This window comes from Xiphophorus couchianus, chromosome 15, assembly GCF_001444195.1.
Source record: "Xiphophorus couchianus chromosome 15, X_couchianus-1.0, whole genome shotgun sequence".
Classification (NCBI taxonomy): Eukaryota; Metazoa; Chordata; class Actinopteri; order Cyprinodontiformes; family Poeciliidae; genus Xiphophorus; species Xiphophorus couchianus.
The window spans coordinates 22,799,897-22,821,841 of record NC_040242.1 but is presented as its reverse complement, the minus strand read 5'-3'; the positions used below and the strand labels follow the sequence as shown (position 1 = coordinate 22,821,841).

General features: G+C 38.0%; 2 protein-coding genes across 2 annotated transcripts; both read left to right on the top strand.

Annotated features, from left to right (window-relative positions):
* Window positions 1-5,372, top strand: nus1 (NUS1 dehydrodolichyl diphosphate synthase subunit). The gene is made up of 5 exons (XM_028041093.1): window positions 1-513; window positions 2,379-2,510; window positions 3,330-3,482; window positions 4,030-4,129; window positions 4,793-5,372. The coding sequence occupies exons 1-5, from the start codon at window positions 123-125 to the stop codon at window positions 4,881-4,883; spliced, it is 867 nt and encodes a 288-aa protein (XP_027896894.1). The 5' UTR covers window positions 1-122; the 3' UTR covers window positions 4,884-5,372.
* Window positions 5,373-8,339: 2,967 nt separating this feature from the next.
* On the top strand, window positions 8,340-17,342 carry serinc1 (serine incorporator 1). Its single transcript, XM_028040434.1, has 10 exons — window positions 8,340-8,471; window positions 8,988-9,149; window positions 10,011-10,204; window positions 10,369-10,448; window positions 11,680-11,817; window positions 12,914-13,083; window positions 14,421-14,511; window positions 15,155-15,296; window positions 15,423-15,647; window positions 16,451-17,342. Exons 1-10 carry the CDS (start codon window positions 8,340-8,342, stop codon window positions 16,587-16,589), a joined length of 1,473 nt encoding a protein of 490 aa, XP_027896235.1. The 3' UTR covers window positions 16,590-17,342.
* The last annotated feature ends 4,603 nt before the right edge of the window (window positions 17,343-21,945 follow it).

Genomic DNA, 21,945 nt, shown 5'->3' with positions numbered 1-21,945 from the left:
TCACGCCGGGTGGCGGTAATACACTTTAAAGCTGTGTGACACCCGTTTTCAAATACAGAAGAAGAAGAAACTGATGAAACCTCTGTAGGTAGACATTCTCCTTTCCGTTTACAAGGCCAGCAATGGCGTTGCTTTACGGCCTTATTTGGCGCCTTCTTTTAGCATTAGTTCGCATCAAAAGGGCGACAGTTTCCTGGCTCCGAGTCCGTCTTCGAACATGGAAAGGCCGTTTCTGGCAGCGGACAATGGCTGCGCTGCTCCTGCCGGTTCCTGTGTCTGAGTTCAAGCAGAAGAAGGCCGGTGCTGACCAGAGTTCTGACGGTGACCGTGATGGCAAAGGCGCTGGAAGCCGTCGGTCACGTTGGATATCTGACGGGATTTCGCTGGAGAAACTACCGGTCCACATCGGCCTTGTAGTGGCTGAGGAGGAGCTCAGCTACACGGACATCGCCAACATGGTGGTCTGGTGTATGGCTGTCGGTGTTTCCTACGTCAGCGTCTACGATCATCACGGTGAAAACTTTTGTTTACCAGGCTTACAGTATAAGTTTGTCATTTCTTTGCGCTGTGTTTGCTCTTAGTTTTAATCTTTGACGCTCCTTCAAAAGTTGGCTGGTCACACTTTAAACTTTTAGGTCCAGTCGAAAAGGGCCTAAGCATGATTAAAAACTATGTATTTATTTCACTTCTACTTTTCGCTCACTTTAGACCAGAACTTGGATAAATCTTTTAAGTTTCTGTTATTACCCTTTTGTTATGATAATCGTTGTTTTCTGATAGGAAAAACCCGAAATATGTAAATACATGCAAATAATGAGGTGTAAAATGGAGTGTTTGGGATGAGGTCAGTTGACGATGATTAGTATTTCAAAATTTAGAAACATGCTGAACGTTTTTATAAAGAAATGTAGATTAATGGAAAACCGTTTGAATTGAGCAAACCACAGAATGATTTCAGTCACTCGAATGATTCAGGAAATGTAATATTTCTGAATGCTTGCCCAATAAAATGCAAAACCTCAGTTACTTTCGTTCTCTACGGAGTCCTCCAGGGGACATAGGGATTTTTTTTTCTTTTGCGTTCCCTAGCAAAAGGTTTTGCGAGGGAACGCAAATAATCTACTGGTCAGTTATGCAGCATAATTGCATTAGTACAAGGTTATGTAAGGTTTTTTCCATGAATGCTAATATCTCCTTGTGAAATATCTGACATTTTATATCTTTTTCTTTAGGGTAGAAAGGCATCACAAACCTATGATATAAACATAAACTTTCCGTAAGTAGGAAAGAAATGAAAATACATCCAAACTATTTGGACTATTTCTGAGTTATTATCGAAGGTAATAAGTCATCTGACAGTTTTGATTGTGTCTCTGTTGTGTTCATAGTCTAAATGGTTTAAAGGGCTTTCAGTGCCGATCCATCTTAGCCTTAACAGACATAAACATGCAGTAAAAAAAAATCGATTTTCAATCAGTGTTTTGCACCAAACAGTTAATAATAATAAACAAGTTTTCACTGAGGATCTGTAAGAGCCATATGAATGAAATAAGTAATTATTGATATGACAGGAGCAGGAGGCTTTGACACTTAGGTGTGTCGATGTGGGCGTGGCTGTCACCAGGTATGAATCGGAAGGATACTGGCTTTGTGTGTATTAAGAAGCGGTGAGCGGGGCGGTCAGTTCTTGCGAAGTTTGGAGCCTGATGATCAAAATGGAATAAATCGATAATTGTGACAGAACAAAGAAAAGATTTGGAGTTGATTGATACACAGACAGATGAGATTCCCTGAGTTAACCCAGTGCGGCCCTTTACCATCATTAGTTTGTCGTGTTTTTAATAATAAAACGTGTTTATTATTATTAAGTCTTTGGTGCAAAAAACGGATTGAAAGTCGAATTTATTCACTGCATGTTTATGTCTGTATAAGGTTGAGATGGAACTGAACATGAAAACGGCCTTTAACCCATTCAGTCAACCAGCAAAACAGAGACACAATCAAAACTGTCAGATGATTTATTACCCGCGATAATAATAACTCAAAAATAGTCCAAATTAGGATGTATTTTTATTTCTTTCCTACTTACGGAAGGTTTCTGTTCATATCGTAGGTTTGTGGTGCCTTTCTATCCTAAAGAAAGATATAAAACTTCAGATATTTCACAGAGATATTAACATTCATGGAGAAACCTCACATAATTAAAGCAGAAAGTACGGTGGCCACCGTAAGAAAGGCTTACAGTATTCAATTATGCCACATGAGCTGATCAGTACAGTATTGCGAGGGAACGCAAAACCAAAAAAATGTCCCCATGTCCCCTGGAGGCCTCCGTATTCTCAGTGAAATTAAGTTTTGACCTGCATGATTTTCATCAGGTATTTTCCAGAAGAACAACTCTTGGCTTCAGGAGGAGATAGTGAGGCAACAGCACAACCTGTTGGGTGGAGATGACTCTACATTCAATATGGAGTTACTGAAAAACGGCACAGACAAACCCCAACACTTTGGTAAGAATTTAAAACAAAACCTCAGTTGGGACTTTTAGGTATTGTTTTTACTTTTATATGCATGTTGTTTTTGCTTGATTTAGGCTTCTTTGAAAAAAATAATATCTTGATAGATTGATGCTAAATCTTCTCTTTGGGATGACACTCATCACTGCCTCCATCCATGATTGTGGGATAATTATTCCCACAATCATATCAATCAATGAATATAATTATTCAGGGAATAATTATAGGCCTTATATAAGACGGGTGTTAATTAATTCAAAGAGGCCTTGTTATATTCTCCAGATAAACCAAAGCCTGGAGTATTACAGTTTTTAAGGCTGAGACTTAGACTTAGACTTAGACTGACTTTATAATCATTTTGCATGCACAGGGTGTATACAGAACGAAAGTTCGTTGCAAAGGCTGAGAATACTCTTGATAACTTCTTGTACCGTAGGATGTGCCAGGGCCTCAGCCTCCTCCTGTGTTAGTTTAGGCATTGTAAATGATTTTATGTTTTATATTCAATTTTAACAGATATTTCAGATATTTTTCCTCCTAATAAAAGGCCACAGTAATATTTTTTGGTTGTGTAAGGATCTGGTTTGCTTACAACACTAATAGGTTGTGCTTTGCATAGCTGAAAATGCAGAAAGTGGCTTGCTTTAATGTACTCATAATACTTTCTATTAAAAAAATTAAATCATAGATCCGTTTACACTTCATGTGTTAGAAAGTCATCTAAATTACTTTTCAGGTCCTGAGAATGTTGAAATAACGTCTCCAAATTTTTACACTGCTGGTTTTTGTATTTTGACTCTGAGTGTTTGTCAGTTGTGTCCTGTAGACCCGTAGTGAAGGTGCTGTCTCCAGAGGATGGAAAGCACAGTATTGTCCAGGCAGCAAGAAAACTTTGTCACTCTGTAGAGAAGAAGGAATGGAGCTCTAAAGACATCAGCGTCTCCATGTTGGACGTACTTCTCAGAGGTATGACTCAGCTCTCATATGCATCAGAACATTAATAAACACTTAACATGGTTTTCTGCTGTGCATTATTCTTTCAGTTGTCTGCATGTGTTATCAAAAATAAGATTGAAAAGGTAAAGACATAAAATAAACACTCCTTAAGAAGATCGAGAAGTGATTATTCCTTCTTGGATTTAGAAGTTTGATATGCTTATTACTGTTACGGTTTGAAAGATGTATTTCCTCTTATTATTAGGCATGGCTTTAACAAACACATGTGCATTAGCAATATTATCTTACCTTTAATCCATATTTATTTCCTTTAGATATTTTGTTATATAAAGGATATGTGTTGTTATTTCAGGCCTTTTCCTTCTTACTAGTTATAGAACTTTAGATGAACAGGCACACTTGATGACTTACAGTGGGTCTGTTTTTTAGAGACCTGGTGAACACCAGTTGGTTCAGTTTGTTTGAGTTTGTTCAGTTTCATCATGTAATGTTATCCAACCTTCCTCAAACCGTAATATTTAATACATATGACCTTCCGTTGTATTTATTTTTTCAGAATCAAAAAATATCCCAGACCCTGAGTTGGTGGTGAAGTTTGGTCCTGTGAACAGCACACTGGGTTTCCTCCCTTGGCACATCAGACTCACAGAGTTTGTGTAAGTTGCTGTCTGTCCTTCAGCCTCATCACATAGAATGTAGTGGTGCATACACTCCTGATCAAAATGTTAAGATCAGTTTAAAAATGGCAAGAATTAACATTTTACACTGGTGGATCCTAAAGCTGGACTATGTAACTTTTACAAAAAAAAATATTTTTTACATATTTATTAAAACTGTCACTCTGTCATTACAGTATGGTAGGAGACAGATAATCTGTGAAAAACGTGAGCTCCACTTCCTTCTGGTGCTAACTAGAAACAACCAATCAGAGCCAGGAGACGGGTCTTAGCACTTGTTAATCACAGTCTGCTCCTTCTTGCTCTTCCTCCCCTTTTTCTCTGCTGTTACAATTTTTCCTATCACCAGATCCCATTGTGAATGCTAGGCTAGTTAGCATGACCGTCGATGACTGCCATGTGGTTTTCATGCAACACTAAGTTGTTTCTCCGCCATTAGCACAGTTAGCAGCCAGTATGTGACATTGAGTGACAGCACTAAGACCCGCCTCCTGGCTCTGGTTCAGTGGCGATTCCTGATATGGGCAGCCACCCAGGGTGGCATCTTGTGAGGGGCAGCATGAACACTACTTGGCTGTGTCCTTGATATCTTCAGTTCTTTTTTGTTTTTATCATCTGATCAATGTTTTTGTTCCCCATCAGCTCCCTGCCCTCCCACAAAAACGTTTCGTATGAAGACCTGTTTGGCTCCCTGCAGCGTTATAGTGCCTGTCACCAGCGGCTCGGACAATGACCTGCAGATTGTTCTGCTCTTCACAGAGGTGGACGGATCAGATCCACCATGTTTGTTCAGAGGCTGGATTGGAGGTGACATCCTTCCTGTGTACCATGACCACACCCATCCTTTTCTTCTGGACTAAAAACTTTCAGGATGGCTTAAAGATGAAGGAATCAGGAATGATGAGCAGCTTGTCTTCTGCCACTACTTCGTGTTTTATGATGAAATCACTTTCCAGTATACTGCAAATCAGTGGAACAAGGCTAAACAGAGATGAACGCTGACCAATGAGGACTATCTCCACTGACTGTTTTTGCAACATCGATTCTGTCTCCCCAACCTCTGTGGGTTCTGTGGATATCATTTCCACAGAAAATAAATCGATACAGAGAAAACTTGCATTAATCATCAGTTGGCATCTTGTTAAATCCAGCCATTATTTTAGATGGATTTTCAATACTGACAATAAATGGACAGAAAGTTAGATATGAGTGGGAAACATCAGCAGTCTTTTGGTCTATTTGTTCTGTTATCCAATTCAAAATCGTCACCTTCCATTCATGATTTAGAAACTGACAAATGTTTCAGTTTGCCTGAAATAAAAAAAGGCACAGTCACTTTAGTGACTGACCCAGAAAAAATAAACTTTCTTCTTTGAAAGGGAAATCCTCGCTCCATTGTTAACATGCTGTTTGCATCTCAAGTGCCGTACATGTTAGATATTTGCAGGTGAAGATCTGTAAAATAAGACGTAAACAATGTGTAAAGCACGTGTTGTTGGGCCCTGATATTTTGTGTCACAGTGGATCCCCTGATATTTGCTAGTCAGAACCACAACCAACTGAGGGCACCCTCTAAAAACACTTAGAGCAGTCTGTCCAATAGTTCACACACTGAATATACATTGATATGCATTAATACATGTAGTGGAAACCTTCTGAGAACTACGGCAGAAGGTAATCTCTCCTGGCAAATATTAAGATCCTTTCTTGGAGATACAGCCAAAGAAAATAAATGCAGCTCCTGGATCAGCTGTTTTGTGAGTGCCAGCCAGTAGTGTGTCTAGTGGCATTCTGTCCAGTTCTTCCAGCTTTACAAGCAGCATTTTGCACCAGATACTTTAGATATGCACTACAAATAAATCCAGATGAATAGACAGGGTTCAATGCATCGACCATTTGATTAATATGCTGGTCCTCTTCTGTTCAAGATATCTATGCACACCAATGGGTAGTGTTTGACTATTTCTATCCAATGAACAGAAAAACCCTGAACACCAGATATGCAACAGACAGGAGTGGCATTGAACAGCAGTATTGAGAAAGTCCCACATGATGTGCAGTGTTTGTCACATGACTTTGATAATATAAATTTACATACACATTCTTCTTGCCCACATTGACAGAGTGGAGTTGTCAAATCACAGCGTTCTGGCTCCAGCACATCAGACTAGTTCATGATGTCTGATGAACCGCTGACTGTGGAGTCACATTATAATGACTCCCTGGTTACTGCAGGTAAGGTTTAACCTTTCGGTGCTCTGAGTGGAGCCACAGGTGGTGTTTTGGGTTCAGTAACACCGTCTGAATGTACAGTCCCTCACCATTTGAATTTTTACACTTTGCCTCATAATTACAAATCTTAGCGTATCATTTTAAGTATTTGATATGATTGTCCAATACAGAGGGTTGGGATTAGTGCATATAATTATGTTAAAGGGGCATATTTATGTAAAATTAACTTTATTGAGCTTTATGTCATGTTATAATGTTATTACCTATAAAAAAAATACCTGGAGTATTAGGTATGCATGTTTGAGAAATCCTTTAATTTCCCATGGAAACCGTTCAGTTTTACAAAACGCCTGGCTGGACCTAGCACCGCCTTCAAGATGCAGCTCTTCCTCAGAGCTGCAGTTTCCAAGTTTCGGTTCTTCCACGTCACAGAGTCCCCTCCCCCGCTGCTCCCCCTCAGCTCCTTCAGACTAGCAGCAGCAATCAGCAAACACCTGGTGGAACTGTGCATCTTCTGAGCTCATTTTAGGATTTATTTCTCATAGCTAAGCTGGTAGAAACTTTAAAGGGTTAAGAGAGGAGCCATGTTGTGATGACTTCCTGAAGGCAGAGTTTCAGAAAGAGCAGGAGTCTCATGCTCTTTCGTTTCTTTTTTGTGTATCTGCTCTGTCTTCTCAACGTCCCGTCAGTTGTGGAAGATGGCTCACTGCTCATACTGAGCCAGGTTCTGGTTCTCCTCTGGGTTTGTTCCTGTTAGGGTGGAGCTTTTCCTCTCCATCGTTGCTACATACATGCTCAGCGTGAGCTGTAAAGTCAATGACACAACAATGACTTCAGATCTAGGTTTGCTAAATTGAATAATAAACTGAGCTTAATACACTGTTTGATAACTAAGATAAATTAGAGAACATGTGTGATTGAATTGAGCAAATTTTATTGAAATGTTCTAATGCTGTGATTTTTGTTTAATTGGATATTCTGGCCATTGAGTGTAACAAGTAGCAAGTAATTTATGTAAATCTTTTCATCAACTCAATTAGATGATAATCATCATAAAACTGCTGCAGATTTAGTTTAGAATCTAATAGAAAAGTGGGGGGATTTCATTCTTCCCATGTATGGATCAGAAAATTAGGACATATAACCCCAACCATCCATCCATCATCATACATGCTTATCCCCAGTGGATGATCCCGACCCTTTTTTGATTTAACTAAACTAGAACAAAGTGCATCAAAGACCATACTGTGAGGTTGAGCACTTTAATTCACTTCACTAACCAAAGTTTATATAAAAACTCAGACATTTCAACAGCCGTTTAGCATAATTGCAATTTCTGAAACTTGGATGACTAATGAAAGAGTAATGAACTTTGAGACGGAAAGATATGAATATATATAAAACAACATGTAGAATAAAGCTGGGTGAAATGTGGCCATATGGAATCAAAATGTCAAGAGGGTGACTGACAGCCTTTTTAAATGGTTTATGATTCAGATCCCAGATAACAAAATAGGAAAGAATCAACGATAAAATACAGTCAGGCAGAAACATTGAATCCATGTTGACGCCTGACATTGAAGTGATATTGAAAGTGGTCGGTGACTTACATGTTGAATTAGTGTTAGGATTTCAACTATAACTGACAATATATCAAAGTTGATTCAACCATCATCTGAATTTGGATCTACATGCACATTTGTGTTGATTTTATATTGAATCAAAGTTAAGGAATCAATATTGATTCATGTAAATATTGTGGTCTGATAGGTCTACATCATAACACCTTTAAAAGCTTAAAAAGACAGATTATTTACAATGAATCAAAAGTTTTGCACTGCTATATTTATTTATTTATTTATGCCAGATTGCAAATGTTTGTAAATAATAATTAAAAAAACCGTATTCCTTAAAGTAGTAGAGAAATGTTCTTCTGTCGTCCTCAAGAGGGCAGCAGATGAGTGAACAGTTGAACGTTCTTTCAGAAGAAGAGGCTGTTGTGGGTTACATCCATCTTCAGAAAAACGTCCGCCATCAGCTTGACTGCACCATGGGAGCCGTTCTGGGACTCTGTTCCATGGCTAGCTGGGTGAGAATCTTTTTGAAATCCAAAAATACATATCCGAATGAAACATTTGACCTGATGCAATGATATTCAGTTTCTCCATTATTGTTTATTTTTAAAGAAGACAAACCACGCAGAACGTCTGACAACCATTGACAAGAAAGAAAGGAAAGCAAAACCATTAGGGAAAAATGCTTTACGTCCCTTCCGCTTCTGTCGTTGAACAAACAGTTCTAAACAAATCTATTCGAGCGTTGGAGGTTTAGGCCGCAAACCCGCTTTGTTTTGATCGAGTGGTGACGCAGCCTGTACTATTCCGGTGATAAGTGACTGGGTAAAAAGCCTACGCTTAGCTAGCTACGTGATTCGTTTATAATGTATACAAGACAGGTGGATGTTATGTTCCACCTGCGCTGTTTAACACATCACCATCTATTTATACATGGCAACAAGTCATTTAATAGCCTCACTGTTGCACAACTAGGATCAGAAATTCCTCTCCCTTTTCCTGTCCTCAGCTAACCTAGTTTGTTTACGCAGATCCCCTGCCTTTGCGGCAGCGCCCCCTGTCTGTTGTGTCGATGCTGTCCAGGTGGAAATAACTCGACCATGACTCGCCTCATCTACGCCTGCTTCTTGTTGCTGGGAGTGGCTGTTGCCGGCATCATGTTGATGCCTGGCATGGAGGGCCAGCTCAAAAAGGTAATGTGTTCACCATAAAAACTGCCTTCAAACTGTTCCTAGCGTATTAAAACATTTGTCGGTGATACATAGTTGGAAAAACAGTTGAACTGTGCTGCTAGGAATGACGTTTAGAAAAGATTTAAGAAGCTGGAGTCATCAAATAGTTACCCCTTGTTTGACAAGTGTTTTATCTGGTTATGTTTTCTTTGAATTTGGATGAGAAATCAGAACCTTTTCGAATGAGTCATACATCAGGTCCGTGAAGGTATTTACAGGAAACCACAGAGAAATTGATATTAAAACAGAGTCTGAACTAACATATATAAGGAGCGTTAAATTGCTTTGCAAAAAAAGAATATTTCATATGAGCCCGTAAAGGGATTTTGAGGGAGGGATTCTTATTTGTTTTATCTTCAATTTCTTTTTGACTCAGTGATTAGTTTCTGGTCTCTGGTGGCTGTTGGTACTCATTTTTGGTTTTAAATAAACAGTCACAATAGTGAGGTTCAATTACGGTGTTTTTGGTTTTATTGCATAAATATTGTCAGCAGTCCTGCTGCAATAATCTGTCCCACTCAGACATCTTTTGCCCACAAAATATGTGCAACATGCAGTAAATATAATCTGCGGCACCATTTATGAGCCTTATTATTACTAGTCTTACTATTTATTTTTAATCTGCCAAATATATGCCCAGCCATCTTTTCTGCCATTGTATCTCTGCGTCCTTCTCTAGTTGTGTCAGACACATTTTCAACCGTTGATGAGATCACTCTCTGGCATTTATCCATCTTTGACATTTTTCCAGACTCCGTTTGAGTTTTGTTCAGATGCTTTCTGTGGATGTTTACTAAGATTTCTTTTTTTGCATCACTGTAGATTCCAGGATTCTGTGAAGGAGGGATTGGTTCATCTTTACCTGTTATAGAGGGCAAAGTGAACTGTGACGTTCTGGTTGGCTACAAGGCTGTGTATCGGGTTTGCTTTGGAATGGCCATGTTCTTCTTACTGTTCTCTTTGCTTATGATCAAAGTAAAGAGCAGCCAAGACCCCCGAGCAGCACTTCATAATGGGTGAGTGTGTGTGTATATATATACTGTATATATATATATATATATAATTTACTATTATGATTTTTAGAAGTGGTTTGGAAATGCTTTGCTGGATTTGAACAGTGATCAGCATCAGCCTGACTGACTGGTATTTGTATTCCCTATTTTTTTTCCTTTTGTACCAGATTTTGGTTCTTCAAGTTTGTCGCAGCTCTTGGCATCACTGTTGGTTCGTTTTTTATCTCAGAGGGACCTTTCACTACTGGTAAGTATTCCTTTCCTTTGGACATTATTTTGAACTGTGTAGGTTTTTCTAGTGGACATTGAAAAAATTAAATACTGTAGTTTTATTTTTGTGATAAAAGAGTGAATTATCCTCATTCATTCTTTATCTCAGAGGTAAAGAACAGCATTGCAGTAAATATCGATTGACATGGTCATTAATGGAGTTAATAATCAGACACAAAAATGTTTTGGGGTAAAATGTTTGATTCTGACATTCCTGCATATTTAAAAATTCTCTGGGTCAAATTAACCCAGAAACATTATTGCTGCACCTCAGGGCTGAACATAGTAGGAGGGTTAAATATGGCACTCTGCATACGTGTGCAACCCGCTGTACTTTTTTTCTAAATGTTTTAAATGTAATTTACTGGTCCTTATTTGGAATCTTTGTAGATCAGATCCAATGTGTCTAAGCCTGAAACCCTCTTAGGTCATACTTTTGTTCTGTGATCTCTGCTTGTTCTTCATGCTTCTTCAACAATTCACTGTAAGGTCCCAACAAGGAATACTAGGCTTGTAGTTGGCCCACCAGTATTCTAACTCTGACCCACCTCATGATGTAGTCACAAACCCAAAATCCAGAACCATAAGTAGTAACAGAAGATGGTGTAACAAGGGAAATGTAATCTAATGATTCAACGCTAAGACAACAGCAGTGCCAGCATGTCTATGGGAGCAAATAGCCGACAGTGTAGATGAGACTTCAGTGTCTGTCTGACCAGCAGAACTTGAGGCACATCAATGTTAAGGATAGAAAACAACACCTGTCCTTTATTGAAGGTGCTGCATACATTAAACAGTCACCATGACAGATCTCAGCCAGAGGGAGGAGACATCCCTGAAAACCATTTCCTCAGGTGAATACTGTGAGCTCAGCTTTGGTTCTGCAATCTGGAAAAAAAACACACGCATCCTGTGATCTCAGTGAATTCACTTGTATTATGTTAATAAAAAAGATGGGATCCTTTGTGCACAAAGGATCCCTGGATGGATGCAAGAAACATGCCAACAATGGCAGAACTGATATGATCTGAAAGGGGTTTCAATCCCACCAATGTTCCCCTGTTAAAAAAAGAGAAGAAAACAATAAAATCTTTGTATCCAAAAGCAGAGGTACCAGTGGTTTAAATCAAGGAGAACTGAAGGTGAATTCCCTGTAGTTAATCACTAAGTTCACATTTAAAGCTTGTTTTCCCTGCTCTGCTCTGCAGTGTGGTTCTACATCGGGATGGCAGGAGCTTTTTGTTTCATCCTCATCCAGCTGGTTTTACTCATTGATTTTGCTCATTCCTGGAACGAGTCCTGGGTGGAGAAGATGGAAGAGGGAAACTCTCGCTGTTGGTATGCAGGTAGGATAATAACCTTAGGAGTTATGTTGTGTTTAAACATACACAAACGTACACAGGTGATATATTTCGGTTCTGTTTAACTTGTTAGGGGAAAATTGGAATGTCTACTGGAAAATTACTCTTTAACACTGTTTAACATTAGAGTTTTAAAGGGCAAATTCTAATTTGACTATAAGGACAATAGACCAAAAATGTGATTTTGTTCTAGACTTAGTGCTTCAATGATGTTTCTGATTTTATCTCAATTTTTTGAAAACTCTGAATTTATTCTATGGTGTTTAGAAATTAATTGTGTTCCCATGGGTTTAAATAAATGAGAAAAAGGAAATGAATAAAACGTAACACAAATGAAAGAGAAATTTAGACGCACAATTTGTATTGATTATTGCTTGTTCTATAGAATGCATAAGTGGACCTTACTTACAAAAGCTATGTAAATCAAATTCCTCAAAAGAATAATTCACTGCAGCATATAAAAACAAATCAAGTTACATTGTGTGATTTAAGTATTGCAAACTTAAAATAACTTGAGAAATATATTTATTTAACACCTCTGGTCAAGGTAAGATGTGTTACCAGCATTATTATTAAATATTCCATGTGCGATTGCCTGAAACAGGTGGAGCATACCCTGTTTAACAATCTTAAGATCTGAAACAGTATATGAAATAAAACTCACCATGACGAAGACCGAACCATGTTTATTGTGGAGCCTTTTGGTCCTGATGTTCTGGATCCACCTGCTGACTAAAAATGGTAACACACCTCCAGACCTTCATAGACTTTCTGCTGTTGGTGCTGCAGGCCAGAGTTCCCACCCTGCTCCTTAAGGCGCTCTGCCTGCCTGAGTTAGATATTTACCTGCTTCAGCCAAGCTGATTTTAAAAATGGCTCTAAAATATTTTGAAAACAGTTTGTTAATTTTCTTCCTCTTGCCTGCTATGTTCTACTTTGGGGTGTTCTATCACATTAAATACATTGAAATTTGTGGTAGGTAGAAAATTTGAAGAGGTGTGTGTACTGTTGTTACACTGCACATCCTGTTGTGTTTTTGAACAGACCTCATCTAAAATTGGCTTTTGCTTTGCTTTTGCAGCTCTACTTTCAGTCACTGCCCTGAACTACGTTCTGTCCCTGGTCTCTTTGGTTCTGTTCTATGTCTACTACACCCATTCTGATGGCTGCACTGAAAATAAGGTCTTCATTAGCATCAACTTGCTGCTGTGCGTCACAGCCTCCGTCATGTCTGTTCTACCACAGATTCAGGTAATAAGCACTTCTTTTTGAAGTTCTCTTGTAAAAAGCAGCATCTTGTAATTTAAAGGGGCTGTATTATGTCAAATTGACTTTTTTCAGCTTTACACCATGTTCTAATGTTTTATCCCGTCATCAAAAATATACCTGAGGGTGGTTTTCACAAAGGTCGGATTCAGAAATACAAGATTTGAGATAAAGTCAGTGTTGCCATAGCGCCATCAAGTTCATCCTGGCTAGAGGTGGGCAGAGTACCCAAAAGTTGTACTCAAGTAAGAGTAGCGATAGTTCAACATATTTTTACTCAAGTGAAAGTAAAAAGTAGCCAGCCAGGAAATTACTTACAGAAGAGTAAAAAAGTATTTGGTAAAATGTCCATTCAAGTACTGACTAACTGATCAAATTATCAACCATTTAATGTTTAAAAATTACATCAGATGGATCAAAATATGAAATTAAATGGAAATTATGGTATTTTAAGGATGAGAATGACAATTATTAAGTAACAAAAAATATCTGGCAAATCAGTTTCTTTTAATAACAAAAACTTATGAAACTTAAACATAAATTAAAAAGTACAGCTTAGAAAAAATACTCCCTAAAGTTTTTTTTTTCTAATAGTTACTCAAGTAAATGTGAGTAAATGTAAATGGTTACTACCCAACTCTGATCCTGGCTTTATCCGTTTCATGGCCAAAGCTCCTCCACTGAGCTGCTTCACAGAGCCCTCAGCTCCTTCAGACTAGCCAACAGCAATTAGCAAAAACCTGATGGAACTGCTAAGCTCATTATATGAGCTACTCCTCAGAGCAATGCTGGTAGAAATGTTGTTAAAGGGTTAATAGAGCAGCCGTGTTGTGATGACTTCATGAAGGTGGACTTTCAGAAAGAGCAGGAGTTTTTAAAGAGACGGAGGTCCAATTTCAAGGTGTTAAATTGCAAAGTCAAGTCATATGTGATATATAGCATTTTTTATAACAACTGAAGGTAACATGACTGTGGTATGAAATGGCACTATATGCCTGGAAAATACATAATACTATCACGACATGGTGACAGTTTCACAAATATGTAAAAAAAAAAAAAAATTTTAATAAAGTTATTTGCTGGAGCTTTAACATGTAAACTAAGCTGAATAAACTAACATTTTAATACTATAAATACAGAATTTATTTCAGTGTTAATTCTGTATGTGTTTATGTATTCATTCCATTAATTTAGAATATGCGCTTTGTTTTTATTAGATACCAATGAGATAATTTATGTCGAACAATTTGATAAAGATTAAAGTGGTAGTGAACACTTTCAGTTTGTTGCTTTCTTCCTAACGCTGCACATTCTTCATAAAGGAGTCCCAGCCCAGGTCTGGCCTGCTGCAATCCTCCCTGGTCACACTGTACACCATGTACCTGACCTGGTCTGCAATGACCAATGAGCCTGGTAAGGAAACATGTCTACAAATTATTAGTGACTCTAATGACCGTGTCCTGTTAACACAGCATTTAAAAAGAGAAGAGAAATAAAATATGTTAATATCACATAAAATTGGCTTCTTATGATTGACTTTCTACTTTACTTGAAAGATTTTTGAAGCAGGACACAGGAAATAGAGCATTCTGACAATAACGAGAGAGAAAAAATGTCTGATTTATGTATTGATGTCTTCAAAATCAGATGTTTACATACATTCAGTACAGATGCCTTTGAATAACTTGGGTGAAATGTTCTGGGTTTCCTGATTTTGAAGACATCAATCAATAAATATGACATATTCGTTCTATCATTACTGTGACGATTGGAAATATTTTTGGTAATTCTGTCTTCAAACAAGAGACATTTGCTCTGAATTTAATTCAGACAGTGAAAAAAGGTATAAAAAGACATATACATGTATGTAAACATGCAGCAGGTGTATTATAACTGACAGATTAACCTGTGAAGATACCTCAATAAATGAAAATGCTTGTTCATGATCCCTCTGCAGTATTCCATCTTTTGTGTTGCTCAGTTTTAACATTCAGGAACTTGTCGTGAACTGAAAGTTTGGACATTTTTGATTTGTGTGTGTGTGTGTGTTTTGCAGACAGAGATTGTAACCCCAGCCTTCTGGGTATGATTGGGCTTAATAGCACCAGCCCTAAAGGTCAGGACCATGTGGTTACATGGTGGGATGCTCAAGGAATTGTGGGATTGATTCTTTTCCTCATGTGTGTCCTGTACTCCAGGTGGGAATCTCCTTTATGTCAAAGTTTGTTTTGAACCGGCAGAGATGCTCAGATTATTAGTAAATTAGTGGTTAAAAAACGGCTCCTCCACACTGTTAACTTGTTGTGCTTCTGTTTGTCCACCAGTATTCGCAATTCTTCAAATGCCCAGGTGAACAAGTTGACTCTGACCACTGATGAGTCTGCTCTGATCGAGGACGGACCCCAGACAGACAGCTTTGAGGAGGGCAGTGGCCTTAACAGAGCTGTGGACAATGAGAAAGATGGGGTCACCTATTCTTACTCCTTTTTCCACTTCATGCTGTTCCTAGCGTCACTCTACATCATGATGACGCTCACCAACTGGTACAGGTAGGATTGTGAGGATTATTCTATTATTTTAAAAAGAATGGTACAGGCAGACGTTTTCTGCTTGGTGCTGAAGTCGATGCTTCGCCGCACTTCCTGTCATCCTGCACTGAGCTCAGAGGATTTATGACAGAAATGTTTTGTAAAGAGTCAGAACTGTCTCTCGGATCCAGTCAACCCTGTTTCTATTGGAACAATATACAGTGGAAGCCACATATTTACATACACTGAATAAAAAGACACAAACATGTTTTTTTTTCTTTCTCACTGTCTGAAGTTAAATACAACCAAACTTTTCTTGTTTTAGTTTAGTTAGAATTACCAAAATAATTTATATCTGCGAAGATAGAAATAACTAACTTGCCAGAAAATTTGGCGAGTTAGTTATTTCTATGAATTCAGAAGCAAGATAACTACCTTTTAAAATGTATGACTTCAATCAAACACTCAGTGTAAATATCTGGTTCCATCTGCATGCATAACAGAGCACATCTTCCATTTAACGAGTATTGTTGTGTGATTTGTTGAAGTCATGTGGACATAGGGCCCAGTGGAGGAGGCTATTTGAGCACCAACACCCTGTAGTGTGTAGTTTAGAAAGATATAGATGTGAATGTAAATCTCAAAGGCATATGCAACACACACACACGCACACACACACTCCCACACACCCCGACATACACACGCCTACACCCACACCCACACAATGACATTTTATCACGTTGCTACACTATGAGTAAGTTCCATTTTCCATATGAAGTGGCAGCATTCCAACCTGTTGGTTGCATGTTTCTCTGTATCTGCAGCCCTGACTCCAATTATGAGACCATGACCAGCAGGTGGCCGTCTGTGTGGGTGAAGATCTCCTCCAGCTGGATCTGCATTGGCCTTTATGTGTGGACTCTGGTGGCTCCACTGGTCCTGGTCAACAGAGACTTTGACTAAAAAACACATTTCCCTGCTACGCAACTGTAGACTCATGCTTTGCATCTCCTGTGTTTTCTGTCATCAGCTATATAAGATGTAACTTTGTACCTGCTTACCGTGACAGAGGCAGATTAGTCCTGGTGTTAGAGGATCTCAGTATTCAGTGTAGTTGTTTTTGGCATGTGCAGTCTGGGAGATGAGTACAGCCTGTGTGCATGCATTCATTTCATCTTCATTCCCAGTAAGATGAACCTTTGTGTTCTCGTGACAGGTTGTAGCCTGTTTTTAGTGAACCCTTGCACTGATGCAGTTGTAAATAGGTTGAGTTTGTTCTGTGGTTTATCCAAAGTGACTAATCGTTAATAAGCATGTTTTCCTTTAAGCAGTGAATGTTTCTTCACTTTTTAGGAGTGTTGTGATGGCTTTAATTGTCTCTAGCTGTCAACTTAACACTAATGGTCTGTATAGTTTTGGGACATGTGAAAAGCTGTTCCACAGAAGGTCAGGCTCAAGCAGAGAGAGGTCTGGAACTGGGAACACTGTTCCACTTCATTGCATGAATAGTGCTGTGTCAATGTTTTCTGTGTTATTTGCAGCTGGCACATACATAAAAGACATTCTTCCTTTTATTGATTCTGATTAGTAATGTCTATTGTGTAAAAATAAGACTGGTTAAAACCTCTTTGTAGTGTTATTAGATAATAGTTGAGTATTATGTTTCTCATAAAGCTATTACATCCCTTAACTAAAATAAAGTGAGAAAAAAGTGTGTATTTTGTTTCATGCTTCACTCTGGATATGTTAAAAAGTGACACCAGACTTTTAAAGCGCTTGATTAATTAAATAATGAGATGAATTAATTGATTAATGAAGTCAGTCATTCCCATTCACACACTGATGATGGCAGGCTGCTGGGTTGTAGCCACAGCTGGAGCAGGCTGACGGAGACCAGGCGGCCATGTTGCATCATTGGCCCCTCTGACCACCACCAGCAGGTAAGGTGGTAGGAGTTTCAAGAAGACGACAGTGGTGGACAGAGTGGAAACTGAACCGGCAACACACTAAGGTGAACTCCAACCAAGTATCACCTAAGCATTAGAGCAGAGGTTCTCCATCTGGGTCTTCAGGTTTCAGGTGTTTCCTGTACGCAGCCACCTGACATATTTACATAGGTGATCAACAGGTTTCTGCTGGTCAGAGAGCTGGAGACGAGAGAGTCCTGGAACAGCAAATATGTCCTCAGAACCACTGAGGACTGAGAACCACTTTGCGAGACCAATATTTTCACAAAGCCAGTTGTGGGATGACAAGAAGAATTGTTTTTTTTATGTCATAATTTTTGTGTCATTAAGATGAGAGCACAGTGACCAATATGTGTAGATTTACCTGCGCACCCATACCTTAGTAAACAAACAAAAATTAGATTTTGTGCATTTAAATTACACAATTGCTTTCTCATGCACACACTCAGCTCTGATGACTTCAACTCACCTGGTCTCTGCCTGCCTGCAGCTGTTGCCATGGAAATGAACAAAATCACCAGCCAATCACAGATGAGTCTCTTTAATCCAATCAGATTATTCCTAGGAAGTATGTATTAACGAATGAAAAACAATCATAACCAGCAAATAAAAATACTGAACCAGAACATTATGAAACAACACAGGACAAGAAAACAGTAAAATAAACAAATATTTAAGTAAGCATACAAAAATGCTTAGGTTATTTACTATGTGCTGTTTACATAATAATAATAATGCATTTTTTAAGCAGTAGCACAATGTGTGAAAAGTGCTTTTGTCACATTTTCAGGAGTTTTATTTTTACAATTCCTAAATGGACATGCAAAGCTTTTTAAAAATACTTTTATTAGAGGGGCAGTTCAGTGTAAAATTATTTTCTCATCATATTTGTAGTGTTGCTTTGATGTTTGATCTTAGTTTTATGTTCTGAAATACTTAATTGTGACAAACATGCAACAAAACAAATCCGGTAATGGGCCAGCTCTTTTTCACACCTCTGTATGGCGAGTATCATTAAAATTTTACATTTCAGAAACTTAGTCATATATTGACATGGTTTAATGACCATATGTCAAAACCTTATCAAGACAAAAGAAAGAAGTCCACTTGGCTTCAGTTCAAGCTTTCAGAAATCAGAATGTGGTTTGGTCTATGTTTCAGGCTAATATAGCCGTCAGTGCTGAATAAAGCTGACATGTGTTCGGCTAATAAGACTGGAAGGTAATAGTACTTCAAAAGATGTCACCTGCTCGGTTAAAATGGCTGTAATTACGAAGACACAGGAGGAGATTATGAAAATACGGGAATTAGAAAGCATTAAAGCCGCCCAGGTGGCACATGCAAGATGATTTATTTCACATTGTATGTAGTCTAATTTTGATATTAACAAGACTATTAACAAGATTATAATTTCACTTTCAATTTTTGCTAAGGAGTTCAAAAAATCTTATTGGTTTCTGTGGTTGACTATTATTGGCTCTGAGTGACTCAGACATTTCTGTTGTATTGCTGTTTCAATCAATATTACGATTTCCAATATTTGTAGGAAATTTAAAAATATTGCTCACTAGGCTTGTTGTGATACACAATAAACTAGTCACAATAAACTAAAACACACTTGATAAATAAAAATTAAGCTGATAATTTCCAGTTGCATGCACTCTGCATGTTTCTGCATGGGAGGTGATGATGCTCCCTCTCTATTCATTTCCTATGAAACTTGCCAGAAGCAAAAGTTACCAACGAAATTCGTGCATAGAAAATTTCAATGCACGAATTAGAAGGAAATACAAACAAAATAAACCAAAGGAAAGAGCAAAAGAAAAAAAAAATCTAATCCTCCTGACTTTCTAAGTATGTTAAATTTTGTAATGTTTCTGTTCTGAAAGTCGTTTTTCTGGATTCTAAGTTTGTTGCAATTCCTGATCTGGGTTGCTAGATAAGCATAAGTATCCTCTGGATAGGAGAGGACTTGTTGTTAGAATAAACTGAGAAACTTTTCATTTCCAGGACAAATCGTTTCACGGTCTAATCCTACATCAATAACCAGCAGAAAGGATCCAGTAACATCTCGTCTTTAACATATTTATTGTGTATTATCTAAGCATTTATTTGATATTTTTAAAAAAAGAAGAAATCAGGTTATAATTTTGTGATTTTCTAGTCTTTGTAATTTGTACATGTAAAAGATGCTAACCTCTAGCTACACCTACTACTGACTTAGTGAGCTACAGGAATCTGTTGTGAGCTTCAGTGTGTTTGTGTTCTGAACACAAGCACACACAGCTCCCTACCTCCATTCTTCTCTCCTTGAACATATCTTTGCTATCCAAATGAACTGCTTCCTTCACTTTTTTTTTAAATATTAGGGTTTATATTAAAAGCTCATATAAAATACCTTTTCTTCTTCAGGTGAATAGAATTAAATGTCAGCAAATATGGATGTGCTTCTCTGTATTTAATAGTCACTATGCATCTGCATGTTTGTCCTGCTTGAATTGTGTTAGTGGGGATAGCAAATCTGTTGCTAAGATGGGTCTTTTGCCTCTAAAGTAATGCTGTGTTTATTTCAAGTTCTTTGAGTGTCACTTCCATGGTAATGCCATGGGTACTGGTACCCTAAGCAGGCCTCTTTTGGCTGTTACTGCCTGTAGAAGAGGTTGTTTTTGTCCTGCTTTTTCACTGCTTTAGCCAGAAGAGTTAGGTTAATACAAGAGGAATAATGTTTGGATAATATGTAGGCTGACATCGATATAAGTTTGTGATGACTAATCTCTCATGTCCAAAACTCGTGAATGGAATCCTCCCTTTGTGTTTCTCTCTCTCCATGTTAATGATTACAAAAAGTAGTTGTTTTTCTTGAAGTTGCATGGTGACTTTGCTGCCTTAAATCCCCAGGAAATTGAAACATTTTTAGATGCAACATTTCTGAGTGGATCACTGAAGGGTTCAACGACTTTGTTTGGAATTTTCTGAAATCTCAGAAGTGTATTGCTTCCAGTCAAGTCCGTCTTTGCCAGGATAAAAGTATATACATGACTTTGAGACAGCCCTGGCAATAACAATAACAGTATTTTTTAATCAATTACAAATAAGATTGAGTCAATGGTTACAGCAATGTAAAATCTGATATTATATTTAGGCATTAGATACAGTACATTTAAACTGCAGGAACCTTTAAGTAATCCATCAACCATGAGAGATAATCTGTTTGTTTCTGCACATGGGAAATTATAGATGTTTGTCATTCATATAACTCTGTAATAAGAAGTACCCTCTCATTTCCTCACCGAGTAGACTTATGTCTGCTGTGCGCTTTGAATGAGATCATGAAACATTCAGTCCAGCCTGTTGGAGGTCAGGAACTGTGAGGAACACATTCAAAGACTGAGTATCAAAACCCATGGCCACATAAGTCTTTTAACAAACAAAACAGCAAATCCCTTGATGCTCGAGATATTGCTTCTGTCACCTAAAAACATTTCCAGGATTAGAGGACTAATGGCCCAGCAAGCTCTACAGAAACTCATCCATGTGTTTTTCTTCTGTCTAAAAAAAAAAATCAATCTTGCAGCTGCAGCTGAAGAGCGCTGCTGCTGGTGTTCTGACTAAAACCAGGAAGATAGAAAACATCCCACCAGTTCTAGAGTCCTTACAGTGAGAGAATAGACTTTAAAATACTGTTAATTTATAAATCACTGAACGGCTTAGCACCAAAATACATTAAAGATCTGCTGTTGTTGTATCAACCTTCCAGACCTCTCAGGTCTTCTGGTTCTGCTCTGCTCTGCATCCCCAGAACCAGAACCAAACATGGAGAAGCAGCATTCAGCTTCTGTGCACCACAAATCTGGAACAAACTTCCAGAAAACTGAAAAACAGCTGAAACACTGACTTCCTTTAAATCCAGACTAAAAACCTACCTGTTTAACATAATCAATGGAACATTGACCAACATATATTATAAGTATTGATGATTTTAACAATGACACTTGAGAAAACTAAGTCTTTTACTAGTTTCACAAATGTTGGGTTTAAGATTTGCATGTGTTTGTGGTATAGAACACTTTGACTTGCTGCTGAAATGTCTTATACAAATAAACTTGATTGATTGATTGATTGGATGATTGAATTATCTCAAACAACAAACATCCAAAGAATAATACACCATTTCTTACATTGCTCTTGGAAATATGTAAAACAATTGGGATTTCAGGAGACAAGTATAACAGTAAATCATCCCCTGCTATTGCATACAACTTTCCTGACTACTGTTTTAGCACTGTTTAGAAATGATCTTTCCTGATCACTGTTTTTTATCTTGTACTTGTGGTGGACCCGAATGTAGCCAG